At 37.0% G+C, this 27,338-nt stretch overlaps 1 protein-coding gene across 2 annotated transcripts in view; it reads right to left on the minus strand.

Annotated features, from left to right (window-relative positions):
* The window catches only part of GRM7 (glutamate metabotropic receptor 7), an 880,316-nt gene that overhangs the window by 579,949 nt on the left and 273,029 nt on the right, over nt 1-27,338 (minus strand). For both annotated transcript variants that reach the window (XM_023218573.2, XM_023218571.1), the window contains exon 2: nt 26,345-26,561. In XM_023218573.2, coding sequence (XP_023074341.1) covers nt 26,345-26,561 — 217 coding nt within the window. The remainder of the gene's footprint in view (nt 1-26,344; nt 26,562-27,338) is intronic.

Here is a 27,338-nt window from a genome sequence, read left to right on the forward strand (position 1 = left end):
GCAAACTTTGAAAACTTGACAGTGCTCAGTTGATGGATGGAGAGTATGGTATTTGCACAGAACAGGACTGCTGGGAGCAGCTGCTGGCTGCGTTGCAGAGAGCTGTCTCTAGCTGAATATAGGAAAGTTATCATTTCCATTCAAGTCTTCAAGAGTTTAAATACATGTTCCAAAAGCAAAACTGAAAACATCAATTTAGAACCAAGTATAACACATACTTTTCTTGGTTTTTCTCCATTCATCTCCTTTTCTATTACCCTCAATGGAGTTTGGGCCTGATCTCGCTCCTTAATCCAAAGGAGGGATCTCTTATGTTCTTGACATTGTGCTGGGATATTTAATGTATCACACCATTATTCATCATAATCAGTCCATATATTAACTGCTATTGTCATTCTCATTTTACTGAAAAATAAATTAAAGCTTAGAGTACGTCACAAAATTGGCTGACTACCTACCAGAAATTCAAACTTCTCTTTCCATTGAGTAAAGTTGCCCTGGAAGTCAGCTACCCAGCCAAAAATTATATCAGCACCCTTTGCCTCTAGGCAAAGCCACATGACTAGTTTTCACCCTAGAAGATGAAATTGGAGTTTTTGTGAAGCAGGTAGCTTCCCTACCTCCTCTCCTATTTGCCAGTCAAACACAGTGGACTCTGAAGCTTTAGGGTGATTGTAGAACAAGATACAGGGAATAAAGACCAAGGACTACTGACCAAGGCCTCCCATATTGGACACCAACTGGAAATAAACTTTTATTGTAGTGAGCCACTGAAACTTCAGGATTTGTTTGTTATAAAAAGGACGGCCCTAAATAATACAGTGCTTAAATAAAATGTACAAGGACAAACAGCAATTAAAGATGAGAGTGGGATTGAAACCTAACATGTAGATTCTAAAAAAAAATTATATTTTAAATGTGTCACTGTCAAATAATTCTAAATCACTATGATGTGACTCTTATCTTTAATATGTTTTTAGTGGTTTATATTTCTTTACAGAATAAAAATATGACTCCTGGCTCTCCAGTTTTATCTGAGCATAATTATTCAAAATTATCTTCTGAAACTCCCCATCTTCTAATCTGTATTCAAATGAATCCACACTCTTCACCAGCTACAAACATTGTTTTTTTTTCCATCACTAAGTTTTTTAAGTGATTTCTGCTACCTGGAAAGATGTTGTCCATACTCCCACCCCTAGTCTTATTTAGTAACTAGCCACTCTTCAAAATAGAGATTAAATACCACCTTCTCAATGTGGCCTCACTTTCTGCTTCAAAAGAAATATTTCTATTACTCTGGGCATTCAATAGAAATTCAGTAATTTAATCATGCATGATTTTATGTGGGAAAAAAAAGGAAATAAAATTCCTACTCTAATAAGCTTGCAATTTAGAGGAGAGAGATAATCAAAAGCAAAATAAATAATGTCTTAATGGCAATTGGGATAAAGACCACACAGAAAAGTATAAGCCGTTAAAATAAGCTATTAAAGAAGAAACTATCTCACTCTGATGGAGGAGGTTAGGCTTCTATGAAGCAGTGAAATCTGAGCCAAGCTCTGAGGTCCAGGAGTTAACTGAATAAATGAATGCAGGGTGGGGCTGGGGACACCTAGGAGAATATTTTAGGCAGAAGGAATAGGATGGGTTTGAACCATGAGTCTAGAACATCAGCATGTATTTGAGGAACAGCAAAGAACAGTATGTGTGGGACCCAAAATAGGCAATGTGGAGAGTGGCCTTCTAAGAAGCAATGTTGATCCAAGCAGGGCCAATTTACTTAAAACCTTGAAGAAATATTCAGGATCTTGCTCCTCATCCAGTGATAAATGACAAACCACTGGACAACTTTAGAAAAATGTAACATATGAAATGCATTTTATAAGACTGTTAGGGCCATCAAAAGGAGGATGGGGTGGAGTCAGAGAGAGGTGGGGAGAGCAGTTGGTAAGCTTTTGCTGTTGTCCCTGTAAGACATTACAATGGTCTGGACAAGGGGAGTGGCAGCAGAAATGGAGAGAAGTGGTGAAATTAAGGATTGTAAGTAGTAAAGACGAGAGAACTTGGTGATGAATTTGAATGTAGTTAACTTCATTCTCAAGGAGTTTAGTCATGCCTTAGAGGGGCATTGTGATTAAAACATGAATTATGAAGTCAAATTATCTGCCAGTGTTTAAATACTGGCTCTGTTGCTTTCCAGCTTGGTGACCTTGGACAAGTCCCTATTACCTCAGTGTCCTTATCTGCATGATGGAGAAATTAATAGTACTTACCCTATAAGATTCTTCTGAAGTTAAATACACATAAACAGTAATATATAGATGTATATCTGTATATACACATACACATACATATAATGAATTATATGTATCTGTTATTATTATTATAATAGCATAGATATGTATATATGTATCCTCCTCTGGTAAATAATATTCTTAACAGTGGGACTGACATAGAGCATAGTATCTATATCCATTAGAGACTCAATATATGTCTATTAAACATCCATAGTTCACTACTTACATCATTCATCAATTTTAAAAAGTTCAGTTTCATGGTACCACTGGATGTCATCCTTCAAAGGAAGTATCAGTTTTCAAGTAGAACTCCAAAGTTTTTTATCTTGCCAACAAATACTCAAAAATTGTTCTTTTCCAAAATTCGACATCAGAATTTGAGTTTATAGCCACTGACATAATGTACACAGATGTAATTTTTAGGACAAATATGTAATGTTTATATATAATTATATATGTTTGTGTGTGTGTGTGTGTGTTTGGTGGAAGATTACATATGGTCTTTCATGGATGTCCTGGGGTTGGTGAGCTCTAAAAGATATGAACACTGTTTGGGAAGCTTCTAGCAAAAAGAAGTAGATGAGTCCAGCTCTTGAAAATGGGCAATGATTAGGATTGCTAATGTCAGATTTAAGGCCACAATGTCATAGATACATGGCTAGAAAATCATCCAGTTCACTTCCTTATCTTTAGAACTGTTGCAATCATATAAAACCTAGAGGAATGTGGATCCAGCTATTTTATTTAACAATTTTAAGTGTTTACCACATCACTTTCTAATTCCCTGCCTCCCAGATTTAGCTCTCAATTTTGTTACTTAAAAAGAAATTTATCATATAAAACCCCAGAGGGTATCTCACATAGTCTTTTGGCAAATCCTTTGGGTGTTTAACAGCTCATGTCTTACTGACACTGTATTATTTTGAAAATCATGTGCTAAAACAATATACATGGAAATAGAACACACTGACAATTCCAAATACCAGCATGGAAGTCCTTTTCCCACATAAGCACTGACAGACACACATATTTCTAGTGAGATTATGTTCTAAACCTACTTCTGCAGCCAGAGAATAAATGCACTGGGAGACTGCATGCTGTTTTCATTTCACTGCCGATGTATTATTTTCCTAGGGGAAGCTGTAGAGAAAACGCTTTAAACTGTGAAGCTTTCTTGACTGCACATAACCCTCACCCAACAGCATGTGATGCACTTGGCATTTACTTGGTGCTGATGTTTAGGGAGGAGGTGGTGTTCTCATTTTCTAAACTGGAGTTCTCATCAAGTCACGCCTGTATGCCTCATGGCCCACATGACAAAGACCAAACAACTTAGGCAGGTATGCAGGATGGTTTTCCTTTTGTTTGCCTAAAACACATACACTGGCACCTCTAAGATGCTGACCTTGCCTTCTTAGAAAGTGATTTAACAGAGGAAGATATACTTCCATATTTATTTACGCAGATAGACATTACTGCATAAATAAGAGTAAAGTTATAGCTGTAGTATATTCTGAAAGTCGAAATGTGTGGTGCTATAAAATCTATAGCTGTGAGTTGAATTGTGACTCCTAAATAAAGATACATTGAAGTCCTAACCCCCAATATCTCCGAATGTGATCTTATTTAGAGATAGCATCTTTGGAGAGGTAAGTTAACATAAGATTATTAGGCTGGGCCCTAATCCGGTATGCATGATATCCTTATAAAAACGGGCACATTTGGACACAAACACAGACAAGCAGAGGGAAGAGAAGTGAAGAAACACAGGGAGATGAAGGCCATCTACAAGCTAAGAAGAGGCCCAGAGCAGATCCTCTCGTCTTGGTCCTCAGAAGGAACCAATTCTGCAGACATCTTGATCTCAGACTTCCAGACTTCAGGAATGTGAGTCAATAAATTTCTGTTTTCTAAGCCTTGCAGTCTACAGTACTATATGATAGCAGTGAGGTAGGTAAGGGAACATCTGGAGGAGGAGGTAAAAATTGAGCTGAGAATTAATCTAGAAAAAAAGGAGGATAAGAGCTCCAGATGTGGTGAGCGGCATGTATACAAGACATGTGTCTGCATGTATGATGCTTTGAAAGATGGCCTGCACATCTGGAGTTGAAGGACCAGGAGGAAATGAAGGGCAAGATGAGGCTGGAAAGAGATTTTGTAGCGAAGCCAGGTCATATAGAATCATGCAGGTTTCATCAAGTATTTCCTTTGTAACTCAATCTTCTTCTCATATCTTCTCCTAATCTGACAGACCACCCTTACCTTTTTGTTCTGAATGGAAGCATCCAAATATGTGTAAAACCTCCTGCAACGGACACGTCTCCTGCATGCACAGTCCCTTTTGAATAATCTCGCTATGTATAAGGATAAGTTAACTCTTTTAGTATCACTTCCCCAGCTTCCTTCACATCTAATTTATGTGATAGGAATCCACCCACCAAATTTCACCATATGACAATTTGCTTCAAAATTAAACCACTTGAAGTAGAAGGCTCCAGATCGAACCCAAGAGTGGGGAAAAACAATCTGGTATTCAGGGAAGATAGTCATCCTATGAAGTGGCATCAATATTGGCACAATCACAACTGCAGCAAAGTTATGTCCCTGGCAGCTCTGAAACTGTGCTAAGTATGCCTTACTCAAGTCTTGGTGGCCCTTTAGCCATCAGGCCACTTGTACGTGGTTTCATGCATTGTTTCTGGAAAACTGACCTCCACAATTTCCCCCTGAACCACCCAATACCCACTTAATATACTCTCATTATACTTAAATGGCTAAGAGCTGCCTTTTGTAATTAAGAGCCCTAACAGTGGATTTACTTCCCCAATCCTCCCCTGGATGGAGAGAACATGCTTCTGTCATGACTTCACAGGTTGCTATGTCAGTGGCTCTCAAAGTGTGGTCCTCAGAACATCAGCCTCAGCAACACCCAGGAATGAGTTAGAAAAGCAAATTATTAGGCTCTGCCTCAAACTAACTGAATCAGAAATTCTAAAGATGAGACCCAGGAATCTTTTAGCAAGTTCTTTTTTTTTTTTTTTTTTTTGAGACAGAGTCTCGCTCTCTTGCCAGGGCTGGAGTGCAGTGGCCGGATCTCAGCTCACTGCAAGCTCCGCCTCCTGGGTTTACGCCATTCTCCTGCCTCAGCCTCCCGAGTAGCTGGGACTACAGGTGCCCACCACCTCGCCCGGCTAGTCTTTTGTATTTTTTTTAGTAGAGACGGGGTTTCACCGTGTTAAGCAAGTTCTTTAGGTGATTCTGATGCAGATTAAAGTTTGAGAACCATTGACCTATATATACCTCTATTGTTAATATTTTAACAGGTGTCAAAAATGTTTGTCTCCCTAGAAGACTCCTGAGGCTTCTTATGGGAACTATTATATCTTGTTTATATCATCAATACTCAGCTCAGGCTGGTACAATTGCTTAATTATTGGCAAAAATATGTCTCTATTTATCTCCTATTTATCAAAATAATAATGTCTCCTATTTATCAAAATAAGCAAACCATTGCCCCAAAACCTTGTCTACCATGTTTATATAATAAGGGGATGAAAACAAAGAAGCTCTCTCCCCAAGGAGTATTCATAAAATGAAGCTAACTTATCATCTTACCTGGGATTCTAGCTTCCTTCATCACTATGTGCTACCCTTTTATCCCATTTCAGATCATTCAACGATATAATTTTCACAGCGTTTCCCACTATCCCACATCCCTTCTGTGTTTTTACGTGGTCTTGACATTTAAAATTTATATGAGTCCCATGATGGAACCTTTGAATTGAAGATTAGAGTGTTACCCGGCTACCCCAGCTCCTCTTAGCACTACAGGATTAGCTGGGCAAATAATCAGAGTCATAGTGTTGACTGGAGAGAGTAACCTTTATTAACAGGGGGACAAATGGTATTTCTACAAAATGGATACACTGTGGTATAGAATGAAATTAGGGGCAAAGCTTTGATAGTCTTTTGTTTCCATCTTCAGAGATGAAAAATTCCAAAAAAAAATGCATCCCCATGCATTTGATGACCACAGACAAGATGATTTCAGTCTAGGAAGCTTTGAATGAAAGCAGTTCCAGGCAAAAATATTGAAACAGCTGGAATATTAACAGCAAAGGACACATAGATTGTGTCAGGTGAGGGAGGCTAAATACAAGTTTGACTTTATGGTTTATGAACAGTTTATAAAGTTTCTAAATGCATACATACATTTAGACAAAAATAGTATGTGTGCATATTTATGCACACATAAGTATGCAGACACTTTTTCTGGTCTGTTCTCATTCTTTTCTTCCTTTATATGAGTAAAGTAGAGGTGATTAAATTGGAGATTTATCCACTATATGATGAATATCAAGACAAGGTGAAATCCTTTCATAGAGAAGCTGGCCATTACCCTAGGACTAGTCTTACTAGTTACTCAACAACACTTCCGAACGCTGAATGCAGTCTCTGGGTATAACTATGTATTTCCTTCCACTGGAAAATGGCAGCTAAATTGTTAGTGTTGTATAGTATATTTAGATTATATTAACAGAAATATATTTGAATGGGGTCATCTCTGCTTGGGCTGCTACAACAAAATGTCATACCTTGAAGGGCTTAAACAACAAACATTTATTTCTCATAGTTCTGGAGGCTGGAGAGTGTCAGATCAAAGTGCTGGCAGATTCAGGGTCTTGTGAGGACTCTTTTCCTCGTTTTCAGGTCACACCTTCTTGGTGTGGCTTCGCATGGTGGAAAAACTGATCTCTGCTGTTTCTTGTTATTAGGGCATTAATGTCATCGGGAAGTCCCACTTTCACGACCTCATCTAAACCTAATCATCTCCCAAATGCCTCACCTTCAAATACCACCACACTGGGACAAGAATTTCCATATGAAATTGGAGGAGAAAGAATTCAGTCCACAGAAGGCATGAAGAATCTCAACAATGGGAATTATATTTACAATCACTGAAACAACAGTTGAAACATAATTGCACATTTGCAAAGTACCAGGCACTGTGCTCAGTATTTTCTATGAAAAGGCGAAAAGGCGGTGCTTGTAAATGCTGAGAACCTAAAGGGGTGGAATGTGGGAGGCAGCTCTTGGGTTGACTGCTCAGCACACAGTGATCCCCTTTCTCTGAGAACTGCCACTATGAACTCATGAAAGACTGAGTCTCAGACTTTAACTGGGACAGATTTTCTCAGAAATTTGGACTCTTTTTTTTTTAAGAGACAAATTGACTTTTGGAGTCATTAGAGTTGAGCCATTTAATGACTGGAACCTAGAAAGAAGATTCCTAAGGACCCATTGCTAAAGGATCTGATGTGTTTTGCATTTTCCGAGGCTTACTTGTTCTAGTCTGCCTTGAACACTGACACAGGCCAACACCTTTTAAATAAATTAAATGTTTCCCTTAAGCTAGGAAGAATTAATCTCTTATTTGGCAACCAAATGACTCTAGCCTAACTATAAAATGGCCCTCTGCAATGGCACATACAAGGATGTGTGGGCGTGCACGTCGACTGTCAATCTAGAGTAGGGCTAGGAAAAGTGAGGCTATCGTCACAACATACTGATGAGGACCCTGTGTCACAGGCTCCATAATAAACCAGCAAGCTTCCAAAGTGAATGCTTACAGCGTGTGCCTAATGCAAATTACACTTATTGGAGATGGTGCTTCTTATTTTGGCAATAATAAAAACAAGAGAAGCTGCCATAGTATTTTTGCTTAGAGTGCTGATGAGGAAATATTTGATTGATTGAAAACAAAATCACTTTGTTAAGGCTCCATTACGAATAGAACAGTGAATATTAAAATACAAAAAGCCATGTGGTCTATGTTATTAAGACACTATTCTATCTCTTATCACCTCATTTGAGGTATAATGAGTTTCCATTTCATTCAGCTGGGCAAAGCTTACCCTATTTCATAATAACTGAAATATAATAAAATAAAAAGGTTGTCATGATTTACAAGACATTTTATTTAAACACAAATAGTCAAATTTTATTCATTTACTAAAGCCAGAGAAATGCTAAGGCAACATGGGAATTTATTATTAATAAAGAAGTAAGCAGGAATCCTAGGACAAGGCTTACAGTGGTGACTTCTGCTCTGCCCAGGGACTGATTCAAGCAGAATCATTTTCTCTGATGGATGTCAGTGCCATCAAGTGACATCTGTTCGTTAATAAGCAGCTGCCCTGGAATTGGCTTAGACAATGCAGGGATTTGGTGTACATGGTCTAGTGGTTAGAACAGCAGACTGAGCATCCACATTTCTGGGCTAGAGTCCCAGGTCTGTCACTCCTGTCTCTGTCTTGGAATGAAGTTCAGCCTATATGACACCAAAACAATCTCCCAGTTGCGGTGGAGGCAGTGGCTGGGGAAGGGTGAGGGAGGGTTCACATGAGTTTGACATCTCAGAGAGAATATCTCCTTTCAACGAGTGGATTATTCATTCGTCAGCTTATTGGGACAGAGGGAAACAATTCTATCATGGATAAAAGTCAATAGCTATTATCCAAAATGCCTATTTAGCCTATTGGCTAAATTTGGTACATAATTTTTCTGTTCTGAAAAATATCACAATGTTACAGGTATAAGATTAGGGAAAAGAATTCATAGACGCCACTATCAGAAAGTCAAAAAAACTTTATTTAAACCTGGAAATAGCTCATTTTCCTAAAGAAAGTTCGTAATTTAAATACCGGCTCAAATACTTTGCCCTCAGTGCAAAGAGGAGAGATTACTAGTTATAAAATTATACATATCTCTCTGTCCCAGTTTCTTTAATTCTGAAACTGACACTATAACCCTTAGCCAAATCAGTGAACTTTCAGAATAACATATTATGAGTAATAGTAAGATAAAGAAAAGATGACATTCATATTGATGAAAGTCAAGTTTTTCTCTTTAACATTAAATAATAATATATTTCTAAGTACTTGAGAATTTAAAACTATTTTAAAAGCAAAATTTAATTTAGAATTGCTGAACTAATTTGTTGAGAATAAAAAATGGATTGTCAATGCCAAATAAATAATACAAGTATTGTTATTAGAATGTAAATGATGAAAACCAGAAAATACAACTGAAATTATAAATATGTAAATAGAGCTTTTAAAAAGTGCAACAGCAATATATGGTTAAAAGATAAATGTTTTCAAATAAAATATCCTGAAGAGACTTGTCCTAGCTAAAATTTTTTCCCTAATGTCATGATAGTAAGTATTTAAATCCTAATATTTTGATTAACAGTATAGATATTGAAATGGCTAAAGTGTACCCCATTGGGATTATTCCATATATATGGCAATACCAATGTTACATTTTGTTAATGGAAATTTTTCTTCTTTTCTAACAGAAAGGAGAAAACAATATAGAAATTTGAACCAAACATTTAAACCAAATCTGTCCCAACTACATAAAATATATTTTCAAACAATAAAGTGAATAGACACCAAGTGATAAAACATTTTATTCTAAATTACTCTGATAGTTTAATTTTTCTTCAATTTTTTTCTTCCTGTATCACACATAGCCCACCAGGGGACCAGAGGCTGGCCTTGTATGAGCAAATCTAGCTTGTGATTGTCCTGTACTCTACACTTTAATTCTGGGATAATTGAAGGTGTCTACACAAGAAATGCAGTCACTGGGATGCACCATGGGGTGGTTAACCAGAAACAGAGCGGGTGGTAAGGAAGTTAAGAAGAGTGAAAATAGACAATCGTAGAAAATGCTCCCACAATATCTCAAGTGAGGAATAATAAAAGTCTAAAACGGGTATCAGTTATGCGTGGCTTTCTGGATTCATTCCATATCTCATAGCATTCTTCTCTCTTCATGGTGAAATCTACAGTGCTGCTGGGCAGTAAACACAGATGTTGATTTTTCCACTATGGAAGCCATATGAACCCCTGAAGACTCCTTTTCAGTTTCTGTTCTCAGCGTCTTCATATATTACACTAGCGTCAACCCAGAGATGGGCAAGGGATCTGGTGGACCTAAGCAGATCTCTCCTAGAATCTGCCTTTGAGTCTGTCATTACAAGAACTGAAGAAATGCTTGAATTTATTCATCCCAAATGCAAGGTCACCAGGAAGTGCGTGACTTAATAAATCTTTCAGGAGCTATCTGATTCTTTCGGCTATTTCACTCTTTTTATTTCCAGTTCATTACTTTATATTTAAATTATTTGGTTTATGTTACTTACCACCAGAAAATACTCTCTGATTCTTATGGAAGCATCAGAGAAAAGAAGATAGGATAATCCAGCAACTCACTGGACTTGAAAGGGAGAAGTGAATGTGACTCCAAGTTAATGGTGAAGTTAAAGACATAGGGGGGATGTCATGTGGGACAGATGGTTCAAGGTATGAGTGATAACTCTGAAGAAGTGCAAGTTTAAGAAGTCTTAGCATTCTTTGTTCCTTCACCAATGCAAGTGTCCAGAGCTAGAAATAGGCTAAATTTGACTCTAGGTTGTGATTTTTATGTTTTTTTTTAATTTTTTGAGAGGGAGCCTCGCTCTATCTTCCAGAGTGGAGTGCAGTGACATGATCTTGGCTCACTGCAACATCTGCCTCCCAGGTTCAAGGGATTCTCCCACCTCAGCCTCTCAAGTAGCTGGGACTACAGGCTCATGCCATTACACCTGCCAAATTTTTGTATTTTTAATAGGGACGGGGTTTCACCATATTGGCCAGGCTGGTCTCGAATTCCTGGCCTCAAGTGTTCTGCCCACCTCAGCCTCCCAAAGTGCTGGGATTACAGCTGTGAGCCACTGCACATGGCTATGATTTTAATTTTTGATAAACATAGAAACCATGGATGGAATAATCTGTGAGATGGCCACCTGCATGTTTATTACAGGGGCTTTACAAAAGTTCTCTGATAGGGATGATGGCAAGATGACTTGAACACTGGAAATGAGGTTAGATTAGTACCTCAGGAATTAGCATTTTCTTTCAAAGATTCAAAACACATTTTAAAAAGGGATCAAAGAAACTTTTTAAAGAATGGGGCATAAGCATGACTTCAACTAAATTATTCCACATAATGAGATACTTTCTTTGAAAGTAACAAGACATTCTTATATCAAGGTCTTGGAACATTGCTTTTCCTTCTATCTGGAATAATTTCTCCCAGTTCTTCGCAGAGTTCAGTTCCTCATTTAATTCATCTCTTTATTTAAATATTCCCTCCTCAAAGAGGTGTTCCCAACCACGCTGTCTAAAATAAGACCCAGCACATAGCACTTCTACAGTCTCCCCCTAACCTGCTTTATTCATTTACTTGTTTATTGTCTTTGCCTGTTAGTGTAAACTCCATGAGGATACAAACTATTCACTATGGATTACTCAAAACCCCTAGCTGCGATGAGGACAGAGTAGGTACTCACAAAGTACTTGATGAATGAATCAATAAAAATTTCTCTCTTTCTAGGGTTGTGCACATGTTTTCTTCAAGAGAAAGGCAGCGCTTCTGGTTACACCCACTGAGCAAGATTCTTTCCCTTTTCCATTGAATTGGTATCAGGAAGCTAGCATTCCTCAGAATTCACTGAGACAAACACCCTGAGTCTTTGCCAGAGTCTTCGCATGTTTGTATTCTTAGTCTGATATAGTCCAGAGTGATGGAAGTTTGGAGGAGGAGGAAGATGAAGAATAGGCATGAAAGGAATAGAAAAAACTAGAAGAGTAAGCTGGGTGTAGTGGCTCACACCTGTAATCCCAGCACTTTGAGAGGCCAAGGTGGGAGGACCACCAGAGGTCAGGCGTTCAAGACCAGCCTGGCCAACATGGTGAAACCCTATCTCTTCTAAAAATACAAAAATTAGCCCAGTACCGTGGTGCACTCCTGTGATCTCAGCTACTTGGGAGGCTGAGGTAGGAGAATTGCTTGAACCCCGGAGGTGGAGGTTTCAGTGAGCTGAGATCGCACCACTGCACTACAGCCTGGGCAACAGAGTGAGACTCCATCTCAAAATAAAAAGAGGAAAAGTTAGAAGAGTGAGAAGATGAAAAATGGGAGTAATGGGAGACTGGAAAGTAGATGTAGAAAACAAACAAACATCCTCAAATTGCCTTTTTAAGGCCCTCACACCTCTGACAGTTCCATTTCTCTTATCTCTATTAGTATATTCTCCTATTAAATTGTCTATTCACTATGATCAATTTCTCACCTCCCATGCTTTCTTAAGCCTACTCTATTGAGGTTTTTGGCCTTAACATTCCACCTAAAATTATCTTTCAGAGCCATTGATCATCTCCATGTTGCAAAACTCAATAGTTCTCAGGCCTCACTAGACCTTCATTTCATCTTCCTTGCTTTTTTAAACACTTTTTTACTTGGTCTCTGGAACACCTCAACTCCTGGTTTTCTTTCTACCTCTTCAGGCATCTCACTAGATCATCAATTTTAGAGTTCGAAAAACTCTGTTGGTTCAGCTCCCAGGCATCTTCTCCAATGAAGTGATCTCATTCCATCTCACAGCATTTTTGTCACAGATCTCAAATTTAGGTCTCTATTGTGGACTTCCCCTCTTAACTTTAGATTTATACATCTTACTACCTGCTCAACTGCTTCACTTGGATATGCTGTAGGCATTTCAGGCTTCACAAGTCTAAAATAGGGTTCTCAATCTCTACCCCATTCTTCAAATCTGCTCGTAACAGCCATCACCATCCAACATAAATCTATACATCTCCTTCAACCTCTGCAGCCAAGTAATTAGCAAGCTCTATTGGCATTACGTTGGCAATATCATCAAATGCTTGTTGCCATCTCAGCTCCATTCACCCTGTTTCTAAGCCATCTGGATCTGCCAATATAATGTAAGCAACACAAATAAAAGGACATCATTTTTATTGGGCACAGATATATACCTAACACTATATGGTTATTTGTTTACTCTCATTTACTCTCCATTCATCTCACCTAAATTCACAGGCAATGTCTGGGTCTATGTTGTTCACCCCCAGGATCTAGAATTGTGCTTGACACCAGTAGGCACTGAACAGGTATTTGTTGAATAAATAATAGAAGTAATGAGCAAGGAAGGACTATTAATATTGTTCCTAATACATTCACATAATTAGGGTAATAGTAATCATTATAATAATCATCACAGTAGCTAATGTTTATAGATTTAATCTATGATGGGTACCATGCTGAGCATTTGCATGCATTAGGTATCTTACTTATTTCTCAAAAAAGCCTTCTAAGGAAGGAAATGGTTTTATTTCTGTAGTATAAACATGAAAATGGAAACTAGATTAGAGTAAGTGACTCACACATTTCTAATGTGAGTAGAGCTAGTATTCAAACCTAGGTATATCTGGCTTCCAATTATGTTTACCAACCATTAGGAAATAGTCATATTCAGATGTTCAATTGATGTTTGGCGAGATGATGAAAATGGGTTGAAGAATGAAAGAGAGGGAAGGTGGAGAGAATGAATAACAGGTATTGAACATCTATCCATCTCCTGCTAGCAATCTCTGTCTTTCTCCATAAAACATAGAATGAAGCTTGAGCTCCCTCCCAAACTCATCTCTTTCACTTTTGAGGAAAATAAGAATAAGGAAGTTAGTCTCACCCTCTTTCCCTAGCTGATGAACTTAGTCCTTGAATGCTGAAAAAGCTAAATAAAGCAAATTGATCTTGAGTCAGGTAATATTCTTGCCCTTTAGAATATATATCTCACATGAATCTTCATGTTTTATTGTACTTCATGTTAACAGATCTTTAAAATTTAGGGTAAAATACTCATTTTTTATCTCCTAATTCATTAAAATCAACATTTCATTATGTTTTGGTTCAAACTATGTCTCATCTCTCTATTTTAATCTTAATCTTTCTCATACACACATAACTAATCTTAAAAATCTACTTCATGTATTGGATACATAAAAGAAACCCTTTAATATATGGGCAGAATTAGTGTAAGCTTCAATTTTAAAACATAATTACATTAGGTCTTTCTTTAACAAGCTCAACAGCACTGACAACAAGAAAATCACTACTATTGCAATCTGAAACCTAGCATTAACATTATATACATTTATAATCTGTCATAAACTGGTAGCTAAACTACCTTTAAGGAATTGGGAAATACATGTTTCTCTACCAGGTTACTAAAGCAGTTTGTCTCTAATATAACACAGGGTAGGCTAAAAGACTCCCTAGAGAGGTGAGATTTACAATAAAATTTAAATTAAAAAGGCAAGTAGATTTAGGGACTGGAGATGCCAGAATTTTACTACATCAACAAATGTTTATTTAGTATTTAATATTTCCAGGGGACTGTGTTATAAGCTCTGATCAGCACCTGAACTGGGAGAGATGCCCAATAATGTTTAGTTCATCTTCCCTATTTTTAATACCTGTAGTTACCCTGAGGGAGTGCATAATCTTTAATATTATAACAGTGACAAAATTAAATGCATGGCCATGGATACATGTATTGATGGCAGGAACACTATAAGGAGTAGGGTGGGGAGAAGGGGACATATTGGAGAAACTTCACTAAGGGGAGGGTTTACCAGGCAACTGAGCTTCAGAAGGGATGTTCTAAGCAGAAGACACTGCTTGAGTAAAAGCCTATAGAGATGCAAAGTTTGCTGGGTGGGGACTGGCTTGTCCAGGAAAAATAAAAGATAAAGGAAAATAACTAAATGGCCAAACAGAAGCTGAGAGAGGGGGGAAGAGATTTAAAGCAGAGGTCTTCAATCCTCTTTCTCAGAGGTCTTCAATCCTCTTTCTCTGCGTTAGCCTATTTGTGGAAGTTTGTTTTACGACAGAATATTAACCCTTACCTAAGTTCGCATTTCAATTCTATCCTTTGCATTATTTTACCTATTCACATCTCAGAAAAATGAAGATGTGTGTTAAATAACTCCTTTTCCTACAGTTTGCATTTTCCCAACTGAACAACAAATGGTAGGCTCTATAAAGCTAGTTTTACTAAAAACTTTTCCTTCTGCAATGCTCTCCCACCCAGTTTTTGAAAAGAGTTTTTATTAGACTGCACAGCAAGCACCACCAGGGGACTCTCATCCTTTTCCCGGCATATGATGAGTCCGTGTCATTTTCTTTCTTAAGCAGTCTTGGTTCTCCTGGGCTTCAGCACAGATTGTTCAGCCACCTTATTAAATCCATGTCCCATGTCCCTGTAGGGAAGAGTGCAGGAACAAGGCCTGTCTTCTCACTCTTCTACATTTCAAGGAATGTTTGTTTACTGCCATTATCAAAACTCCACAGGTTGCTTGGAGGAATTTGGGGATTGTTAAAAAAAAAAAAGAAAGAAAGAAAGAAATGAAATAGCATTTGTTTATACAAACTGTCCAGCACAAAGAAGCAAAAGTTATTCTTATCCTGTAAAAATCTCTTAACCATATCACAGATGTAAACCTTAGAAAATCACATTTTGTATCTTTTTAGAAAGCTAGTAGCTTGAAAATCCTCTACATGTATTTTAAGTTGTGATGGTTTCTTTTGAGGATCTAGTTAGAGGGAAAAAAAAAAAAAAGAAGAAGAAGAAGGAAAAAAAATCCCTTCATTTCAAATTTCAAAATTTTAACAGAACAACTTTAACTAGAAAAATTTATATCACTATTAATTTTTTTTTCTTTTTTTCCAAATGTGCTCTATAAGAATAGAGAAGAAAATCTATTTTATCACATTTCATCCTTTGCGTTTATCATTTCTCCCTTACTATTTACTCTTTGGGTATCAAGATTCTATGTTTATCCTGAGATATCTAAAATCACCATCCTATGGAATTGTCGTCAAACACCCCACATTCCTATAGCCAGTGGATGACCACATGATCAACAGCAGACAATGGGGTACTTTCTTACTTGATGCTGAGCTTGGAGCCCAGAATTGAAGGCCTCTGTGGAGTGGGAGCTGACTCATCCCTCTGGTGGTACCTTGAAGACACAGTCTGTCATCTTCCGCTGCTTGCATCACTAGAGTAGTCTCTTTTCCCATCCATTCCAAGCTTCTTGATGCCTTACATCTTCCTCAGGTTTTTTGCATTGCCTAATAATCTTTCAAAGAATTCTGACTTTTTTTTTTTTTTCTGCTTAAGTATCCCATGTTGGTCTATCTCACTTGCACTTTTGGGGGAGAGGTTAATTCTCAAAAATGCTTTGAAAAAGTGATTTGAATATCCAATGAAGACTAAATAAACAAGTGGAAACAACAATGAAAAAAAAAACTCACATAGATAAAAAAGAACTTTCCAAATAACTAGAAATTTTATTGTCATGATGCATGGTACCAGTTCCTCCCTTCTGGAGCATAAGACAAGGTCATGATATAAAAGGGCAGGTCCTCATTATTTCACTGGGAACTAATCCATGCAGTTTACACTTAGGAGACTGACTTCAAGGCTGAAGTTGTTTTTTGTACACAGTCAACTGTAAACAAGTTTTTATGTTTTCATATAATAGATATGGGGATGTGTTCTCCCTGTGAAGGAAGCGAACACAAGCCAGGGAGCAAATAATAATTATCAGTCAAAAGCCAGTCAAAGTGGGAATCAGACAGCTCAATAGAAGTGTCTTATGCTATTGATCTGGTTGCCACCCAAAGCCATTACTCTATCTGAATGCAATCATCTAAGGCTGAGTGAATTTGTTCAGAGAAAATAAGCTCCATCTAAACTTTACCCACATTGCATGAGGAAATGGAAACTTTTTGTTCAGTAACATTAAGGGAATATTCCAGAAAATATTGAAAATATTGCAATATAAAGAAAACACATAAAGCAATTGATTACCAGGGCCATCCTCTCCTGACTGTACCTTTGCCCCATGGCTTTCCCCCCCTACTTAGCATCCTGTGATTGAGACTCTACTCTCATGATCTTTTTGTTCCATGACTAATACTTAGTCTCCTACCAGTACCTTCTGTCTGCTCTTCTGTCTTCTCACAACCTATACACTAGTTCCTCAAAGGTACACCCTAATATCATTGCTTTTAGAGTATAATGATACTTGAGGATTGCCTATTTAAACAGGAGCTTGTTTGACAACTAATGCCAAATGTAAAAATATTAATGCAATGGAATAATACTGTCCAGTGACTATGGACAATATGATTTAAGTGCTTGCTTTTAAGTAATGTAGGCAAAAGAGTAACAAGCAATATGAATAACTGGAAATAGACAAACTTGGAGCTATATAAGGTCAAACTATTATTTCAAAGTCAGTCAATGCAGTGTGTTTGGAACGGCTACCATTACTGCCAGATATGTTTATCATCTGCTCCCTTCACCTTGACTGAGAGTGCTAATGCAATTGATGTGGAGCTTTGTAGAATTTTCTATAATCTCTTGAAAGATTTAACAGCAGGTATCCATTTGCCAAATTAAAGGAAAACAGATCCCTTTGTGCAGGTCTCAAATAGGCTACATTTACACATATCAGGTTGTTCAAAATACAAAACAATTTAGGAAGCAGTTGAAGTTCAATAAATAGATATTTTGCAAGCAACCATTTATTAATTTAATATTTCTTGGATTGGAGTATTTACTTGTTTTTCAGAACTCTCCATGTGACTAATTCCGGTGCCCAATTTCATGCCTCAGTTTTAATGAATACTTCTTTTTGTGTGTGTGGCCACAGTTTAAGCCTACTCCTTTTTACTTGTGTATTCCAGGGGTAGGGGTGGAACAGTGGGGAGCCTTTGGTAAGGGCAACCAAAAAGATAGCATTTTTTTTTTACGCTGTGACTACCCAACTTTTGGTTACAACACTAAAATTACATTGGGAAATATATTTTCCCTATTGTTTATGGCCTTGGAGAGACTCAAAATCAAGGTGTCCTATTTTCCCAAAACTCAAACATAGGCAAGTTCCATGAGTCACTAGTTCACTTTCTCTGATAAGATACTGAAATTTGAGCACCATGATATGAGTGGAGGACATATTGAATATGCTAGACTTCAGTAATGACACTAAGCATTTAAGTAACTTTTACTACTCTGAAATTTTTAGCTACTCTAGATCGGGCTATCCTTGAAACTTTTTCTGGGTACTTTCCTCTAGTTCTAAAAACTAATCAATATCCTTCCAATATACATATAAAATTTTCCTAGTGAAATTTCTCTCTCTTGCTGACATCTATCAAAACCTATGAGATACAGAAGTAGCAACCTCTTTCAATGAACATTTTTGTGAAGACTAGGAAGAGAAAGCTTCACCTAGAAGGCTGAATGCATCTTCCTTAAATAGAGGAGACTCAACATTTTGCCTCTAAAGTTTATTGACTATAATGATATTATTACAAAAGTGTGGCTACTTCCCAATGTAAACTGTCACAGAACACTAGTGCTCTTCCCCCTCAGCCAATTAACCAAGAAATTCCATGGCTCAATAAAATTCTCCATATTTGAGTCTCTACCCCTCTATATAAAGATGAGCTATGTTTCCTTACACTGCATCTTTAACGTCTCTGCCAGAATCCCATCACCTTTTTCTCCTTAGCATGTGCATCCTATGGTAGTGCTTAAAATAGGCAAGTAAAGGAAGAGTTCACTTCACCTCCAGCTCTTTTCATATCCCCTCAAATTTATCAAGTGCAATGATGGCAGGCAGAAGAGATGAGAAGGAATTGCTGAGATACGAGTTTTCACTGTCTATTTTCTCATCCAGCAAAAATACCCTGTCACTATCTATTTCTAGTCCCATGGCAATAATGACAATCCATAGCCTGGGAGAAACCCATCCGTTGTAATTACGAAGATAAACATCTGAGAATTGTCTGACCCAAGAAAGACTACCTTTCTCAATTAATATGTGATGAATTTCCAACCCAGAGAAACAATATGATAGTTCCCAATGAATTATTGGAGGCATTAGGGCCACAACCCGATGCTCTTGGTTCAAAAGCCAGAAAATTTTTTGGAATGGCTACATTGCTTGGAAGAGAATTTTCCATCATATTAATTCAAGATTCACACAATTTTTCAAAGCAATAGTATTTCTCTTACAACATTCAAGTATTTAAATATTATCAAGCAATTTTATTTTGGACTTTTAACATGCTTCTCTCTTCCAAGCATGTCATCCACAAACCTCTTTAGGTCAGCTTTGTCTGGCTAACATCTACTTACCTTTGGGATTTAGTTAAGATCTACCTTCTTTCAGAATCTTTCCTTGTAGTATGCCCTAACCAGGCTGTGTTCATTGCTCTAAATATGTAATTCTACTCTTTGAAAACAGAGGGTTTTTTGTCCTATTATTGTTTCTACTAGAATTACTATTTATCATTATTACCCTGAAATAGTACCTACCATAAAGAAGGTATTCTGGCATATATTGCATAAGTACAAGTCATATCACCAGATTTCTTGTCCCATTTTTCCCTCCTATAAAGTTAATTATAGCAGATCAATGATCACTTCAGAAAATTCAAATTAGAAAAACTTTCAACAGCTTTACTGTACTCACTACAGCCTCAAAGACATCATCACTTATATCACTAACACATTATTTTTAAATTCAATATGCATTTATTGAACCTAGTCTCTCTTGGGCACGGCTCTGGATATTGAGTGTTGAAAATCAAATGTAGCATACCATCTAGCCTCAAGAATTTTACTCTCTAATGAGAAAGGATAACTAGGCAGATGATTACAATGAAATACAACAAAGTCCATGATAGAGTTTAAATAGGGTGCTGTGGAATTCGCAGACACCCCTGGTTATATTCATGAAGGTTGAAGGCAGACAAAAGAAGTCAATAATGTCTAGATTAAGCAGAAAAATAATTTAAGTTACAAGAGATAATAAACAGAATCCGTCGGAAGGAAAGCGAAACAAAATCAGAAAATAAGCAGAAACAAAGGAGGTTCAGTTATCAGAATCAAAGTTAAAAAAAAAAAAAATCCACAGTACAAAGCTTACTGGGAACTGCGGCAGTTTCTTCTAAAAGAGGGAAGCCTCCCAAGTCACTTGGACTACAGGCTTATGCCATCACATCTGCCTAATTTTTATATTTTTAGTAGGGACGGGGTTTCACCATATTGGCCAGGCTGGTCTCGAATTCCTGGTCTTAAGTGTTCTGCAAACGTCAGCCTCCCAAAGTGTTGGGATTACAGCTGTGAGCCACTGTACATGGCTATGATTTTAATTTTTGATAAACATAGAAACCATGGATGGAATAATCTGTGAGATGGCCACTTACATGTTTATTACAGGGGCTTTACAGAAGTTCTCTGATAGGGATGATGGCAAGATGACTTGAACACTGGAAATGAGGTTAGATTAGTACCTCAGGAATTAGCATTTTCTTTCAAAGATTCAAAACACATTTTAAAAAGGGATCAAAGAAACTTTTTAAAGAATGGGGCATAAGCATGACTTCAACTAAATTATTCCACATAATGAGATACTTTCTTTGAAAGAAACAAGACATTCTTACATCAAGGTCTTGGAGGGATTATTCTGGAAGAACAGATAATGATAGCTATAAATCAAGGTGAATTAAGAGGGTCTCAGAGGTCACTGTAATGATGGGGGAAGGGGACATACTCAAGAGGTGCTAACAAATGAAGCATGAGTTAAAAGCTAAAATGTTGTGCTAACCACTGAGGTTCCCAAAACAAATAAAATGCAGTCTTTCTTGAGGAACTTACAGTTTAGTTTTAAATGTACCTAAAGATAAATGACATTATAAGAATTTTGTGATTTTGTGTCTTAAAATTGAGTTCTCAAATGTTTAATATCTATATTTAAGCTAGAATCACCAAACACCTCATTAGGAAAATAGTCTACCTAGTTTTAAAACATGTCAGTCTTCCATAATCACCCTGACACAGACAGAAAGGAAAAAAAAAAAAAAACAGATTTCAATATAGATGATGGTATTAGGAATTACAGCCTGGTTGCCCCATATTGCTAACAGTTTTATATAGGAATGGTGAGAGGAAATAATGGTGTAAATTCAGAGTGAAAGCAACTGTAATAAACCACAGTAAGCAGATCTAGGATATAATATTTTATGGCCTTCTAGCAAAATTACATATCGTAAGGTCTTTCTCTACATGCTTCCTTTTTTCCTAAAGGGCAAATGGGAAAAATGCAATTCTTCCTTCCATTAAGAAATAATGACTGACTGTCTTCTATGTACTAGGAATTATCTTTGATAATGGAAACACAGGAAAATGTCCTTGCCCTCATGGAGCTTAAAGTAAATTGGCAAAGACTGACAATGGGCAATGCACACAACAACATAGAACATTGTATCTGTGAAGGAGAGAGGCATACAGTGCTCTGAAATTCCATAGTAGGAAAATCCATCTAGCTCTTTTCTTTTTTTTTTTTTTTTAGAGATGGAGCCTTGCTCGGTCTCCCAGGCTGAAGTGCAGTGGCACATTTTTGACTCACTGCAACCTCTGCCTCCTGGGTTCAAGCAGTTCCCCTGCCTTGGCTTCCCCAGTAGCTGGGATCACAGGTGCACGCCATCACGCCTGGCTAATTTTTGTATTTTTAATAGAGCTTGAGTTCTAAAGAACTGAAGACTGAATAATAGTTAATAACAGTTAATCAAATCTTCCTCTAAGTATTTTAGGAAAGAATATGCTAGGCTATGCTAAAGTATTAATTAAAAATAAATCCTAGAATTTATCTGAATAATAATAACCCCTTTATAAGAACAATTGAAATACAACTATGTCAAGTGATCACCGTAAAATACCAAAAGGATATTTCTTTTAGGTTTTGATAAATCGACATGTATGATGGCAGCATAGCAGTAACAATTGTTACTATTTGTGCTATATTGACAAGCAGTATTCATGAAATTTTCCTGGAAATAGTCTGATGGACTGTAAGAGTCACATATGTAGTCCTTAGTCTTACAGTGCTTGAATCAGATTTGGCTAAAAGAATTCGGAATTTATTAGTGCCACGTGCTATCATAAACATTTACCTTGACCCTCACTTAGATAAAGGAGTTTTTAATGTCTAATTTAGGTCGTTTTTGTTGACTTGAATTTTAAAGCTCATTGAGAGTAGATTTTCTTTCATTCCCTGCAATATTAAGAAATAAATTGCCTTTGTTGCTATTGCATGTGCATTCATTCAAATAAACAGGGCAATTTATGCAAATATAACTGTTTTACAAAACCTCATCATCTGAGAAAATCATGTTACAGTTCTCTTTGAAAGTTCAACAAGGAACAGCATCCATGCATATTTAAATCTGCTGGACTATAATTGAAAGAATAAATATTGAGGTTTTCTTTCACAGCTTAGTGAAAATGTGCCTAGACTTCCATGTTTTAAACAATTACATGGCCTCTGTTAAAGGATGGCTTATTTTCTCTGACATCATTGTCTTGGTTTGTTCTATCAGTAAATAATGAAGAGGCGCTCATCCATGCACTGTGACTGTGTGCATGGTGGACATGCTTTAGGCTCTGGTTTATAAGTAGCCTCTGCCTCAGGATTTAAGTCTAAAGTAAATTTTGAAGCTAAAGCCTTTTAAAAGGGTGAGGTCCTTTATAGAGGAAAAGAATCACAATCTTCAAAGTCAAACTGTTCAGAAACAATGGAAGTAAATCCTTCCAACCTGCCAGCAGTATACAGAAAAAACACCACTGAGTCTATGCACCCTCTCTCTCTCTTTCTTGCTCTCTCTCTCTCATACACACACACATATATATACACACACAGACACATATTCTACATAGGACAATGCAAATAGCTCACTTCCTTTTCTTCATATCCATCTTACATCGTGACAGCATGTTAATAAGAATAGAAAGAGCTTTAAAAATAACCTTCTAATTACAACTCAAGGCAGATAACATCTATTACTCAAGTTATTTTCAAAGTTTTCAGACTCAAACAACCAGTCTCCTTATTTATAGGGAGCCAATGTGATGCACCGTAATTAGATATTGTTGGGTATTGAATGCTTCCTCATGCACCATCTTATATATTCTACCAACCTAGTGAAGCAGAAATCATTAATTTCATTCTTTCTATGAGGAAGTTTAGGCTTGAAAAGTTAAAACATGTGTCAAAATAGCCAAAATAAGAGAGTGATGGAGTCCATTATTCAAACCCAGGTCTTTCTGACACCATAACCAGTGTGCTTATTTATTTTTGTGTCACATCACCTCACGTACCCATAAACATTGGGTTTATATCTTTTGTGAGGGTGAGTTTGCAGGTAAAGAAAAAAGTGAACATTTAAAATTACCCTGCAGAATTCCCTAACCATATATACTGTCCAGAAATTCCAATAGATAAGTTTTTCCTTTATATTGTTATTCTTTTGGAACTAGAATATAGATTATTTCTTCAATTGAACATCAGGAGAAGGAGATGGATTCTTTTTAGACGTCATGGGATGTGTGTCTTTAAATACCAGAATCACCTTTGCAGCGGCAAGATGCATGCATTATGAGAGGCCCACAGAAATGAAACTCACTGAATGTATTTCATGTCGCTCTAGGCCATACAAACACTGAGTAGACTTACCCCACATCATTTAAACTAATTTCCTCTCTTTCTTTCCTTTCTTTCTTCCTTTCTTCTAATTGAAAAGGAGGGGTATTTGCTAAGCACATAGGTTCATGCATCTAAATCACTTGCACATGTGATATAGTTCCAATGCATTTTATTATAAATACATACCAGATACCATAATACATATAAAAGATGGATACTTACTAAATACTTTTATAAATACATTCCAAATACTATAATATGTATAAAAGAAGAATACTTATTAAATACTTATTATATATACACAACTTATACCATACTACTTATTATTAATACCTTGGAGAGGTATTAATTTTCAAGACTTCACCTAAACATTCACTGTTTTCTTGCATTTCTGCAGCACCAGCTGGCTTTTTAGCTACTCCCGTCCTCAAGGGGAAAGGCTCTAGAATGGAAAGATTTCATCCAAAATGGCTGCCACGGATAGAATCTTTATTTTTAGCTGGGGCTGTTCAACGTAGGATTAGCTAAAAAGATAAGCTAGGGAGTTCAGATCATATTATGAGAGCTTCTCCTTTTAGAAGAGTCATTATATATGATAGCAAACTCAGATATTAATGTCTTAAGTTTCTACCAAATGACACCAGGAATAAACCACCATGTGAAAGTCACTGTTGACCTGTCTATAGAATATAGTTTTTTATACAGACCCAGAGCAAACATCTGTCTTGATCCCAAGGCAAGGAATAATCAACATGATTTTGACCTCATGAACGCTGTAAATCCTGTAACAGAATGGGCAACGTTCTTCCTTTGCTTCATCCAGTTTAAGCTTGAGTGTTAAATTTGAGGCTCACTTTTAACAATGATATAGTGCAAAATGGCATATGCCCTTTATCTCTAAGCTTTATCTTACTATTTTACCCATATTTTCTTTTCATCTTATTTTGTCTATTTTATTCTATCCTGATATTTTAGATATTTTTCTAAGTCAGCCTCCAGCCTTAGTTTGATCAAGGCAGGATTCAGAAAAACAAAGAAAGAAAGAAAAACATAGTCATCAAAAATGATTAGATACCTCTTTGGGGATTTATGAAGTCAATTGTTAATGAGTCCTATAAATCACAGCATGCCACAAGGCCAGAGTTAAGATTTATTTCCTAATCAGAAAGTTTCTAACTGAATTGTAGCATAAATGTGTCCCTTAGGAATGTAGCACCTGGGGCCATAGTAGAAAATGAGACAGACATGGTCTCCTATAGTCATGAAGATTAGATAGAAAAACAAACAAACTAACAAACAAGAAATTATACTAACCTGTGATAGGTGCTGTGGGAGAAGACACTAGAAATGTAAGACCAACCCAGCAAAACAAAGGAAGTTTTTGTGAGTGTTGCATCTGAACCCAGAAATGGTGGTTAGAGCGAGACTTGACAATGATTAGAGGCTATCTAGTCAGCTGTGTTAACTCAGAAGGAAGAGAATAAGAATCTCACAGATCTTCCCAGATCTCCTGTGAAGTTCTGAAATTACAGCTAACAATGCACTGAATTAAAAACATGAGATTTATAAATAAGGCCTAGTTTCTTTATGTTAGCATCATCCATATCCGGAAGCACTATATTTCTGGGCATATCTGTAATCTGACAGTCAAATACTCAAAGCTATATCTTCACAATTTATGACATCTTTCCTCATAACATGGAGCTCTCTTTCTGTTGCTTTGCTTGTTTGTTTGCTTTTATGGTCAGTAAACTGTTCTGGTAAATAACAATTTAAATTGCATGAAATGCTTACAACACTGAGCACCCAACTTGAACATAAGAACAGTATGAGAATATCTAAGCATACATATTTGTATGTATTTACGATATCCAATACATTCATATGGGGAAACCCGAATACTTATTGTCAGAATTTTTAAGTGAGAGAATTTTGTCTCATTTTGCAAAATCTGCTCACTGGAAGACAGCTGGCCAAATATTTGAACCCATTACCTCCAATCTGAGCTAAATAAACAAACGTAAGAGATTCCTCTCCAAGTGCTAAAGAGAGCTGTCTCAAAATAATCTCAAGTTTGAAAGACTGTTTGTCTAAATACATTCTACTGCTTAGATAATTTATTTACTTTTGTTTTGGCCAAGTCATTCAGAGCAATTCCAGGTATTCTTCAAATCAAAGTGCCACCGTGATTGTATTCACATAATTCTAAATTATTCTCTCCATTTTGGAGAGAGGCAGAGAGGAAGAGCCTTCATGGGGAGCTACATCCAGCCACGTTTTCCCATGTTTTCATACACAGGCTAGAATCCACCCTATTACCCATTATGCAGAAGTAAGACATATACTTTTTTTCTTCATTTATTCTATTAGAACTCAAGGGATCTCAGTTTCACAACTTCGAAAATCTCTCCAAAAACAACAAAGTCTTACCAATGAAGGTGTTACAGGTGTAACTCACAGGACTCTGGGAAAGTAAGAGTCTGTAGTGTTCATTTAATAAAGTCTGAAGAGAACTCTACAAGCCACAGACATTTGAAGAGAGCCAACTTGATCAGAGCAATCTCATCCTACCTGCCTCTTTGGAAATCTGCGTGAAGGACTCCACACCTTTCTCTCCATAACTTCCTTCGGATGCGAGAGTAGACACATAATTCCAGCCTAGGGCCTTTACAATGTCTACCATAGCCTGGGCTTGGAAGGAATCGGGTGGCACCACGCGAGAGAAGAAGTCATAGCGCCGGTCATCACTTAGCTCAGGTGCCGTTGATGCATAACTAATCTGGGGGATCTGTAAAGACAAGAAAGCACCACATGAGAGTACACCATCAGGATATAAGAGATTCACTTGTATTATGACAATTTACTTAAAATACAGGGTAGCAAAGGGGATATATGTATTGCCAAACACCACCATGTAATTTTAGACCACCTAAATGCAATCATCTACTTCTTAGCAGCACAAAAGTATTGATATTGACTTTAGCATCTTGCCTTTTTATTTCCTTCTCTTAGGAATAAGGGAAGGAGGTTAGCATGGGAATTCCAAGGTCAGGGTCATGGTTGTTTAGAAGAAAAAGATTTATGACCATTGTACCAAACATGGTGAATCATGCTTTAGTACTTATAAACCAATGGAAATAAAAATACAACAACCTGACTGGAGTGTATATAAAAATTGGTTTAGTTGACACAGCTTGTGAATACTGGGTGGATATTATTAGCCATCTAACATTGATTGATTGTGGATGATCTCCAAGGAAATATCTAAGTAAGTCACAAGTATTATCTAATTTATTCTTCACAAGAACAGTTTAAAGTAGCTCAGTAATACCCTTTGCCCCAGGGAAGGGAAATTCCTCACCCCCGAGGCATTTACTCTTGTGATCTTTGCACATTGACAGGCTTTCCTCAAAATTTTCCAAATTTTCTTTTGGATTCTGGCAGAGAGCTGCCAGTACTGTCTGAGGAGAGTCCACAAGGGCCTCTGATTTCTGTCTGTTTCCTTCAGAGAACTCTCTGACCTCTACCCCACATGGCATTCAGCAAATGTCCTGAAGAGCTCTAG

This window comes from Piliocolobus tephrosceles, chromosome 2, assembly GCF_002776525.5.
Source record: "Piliocolobus tephrosceles isolate RC106 chromosome 2, ASM277652v3, whole genome shotgun sequence".
NCBI lineage: Eukaryota > Metazoa > Chordata > Mammalia > Primates > Cercopithecidae > Piliocolobus > Piliocolobus tephrosceles.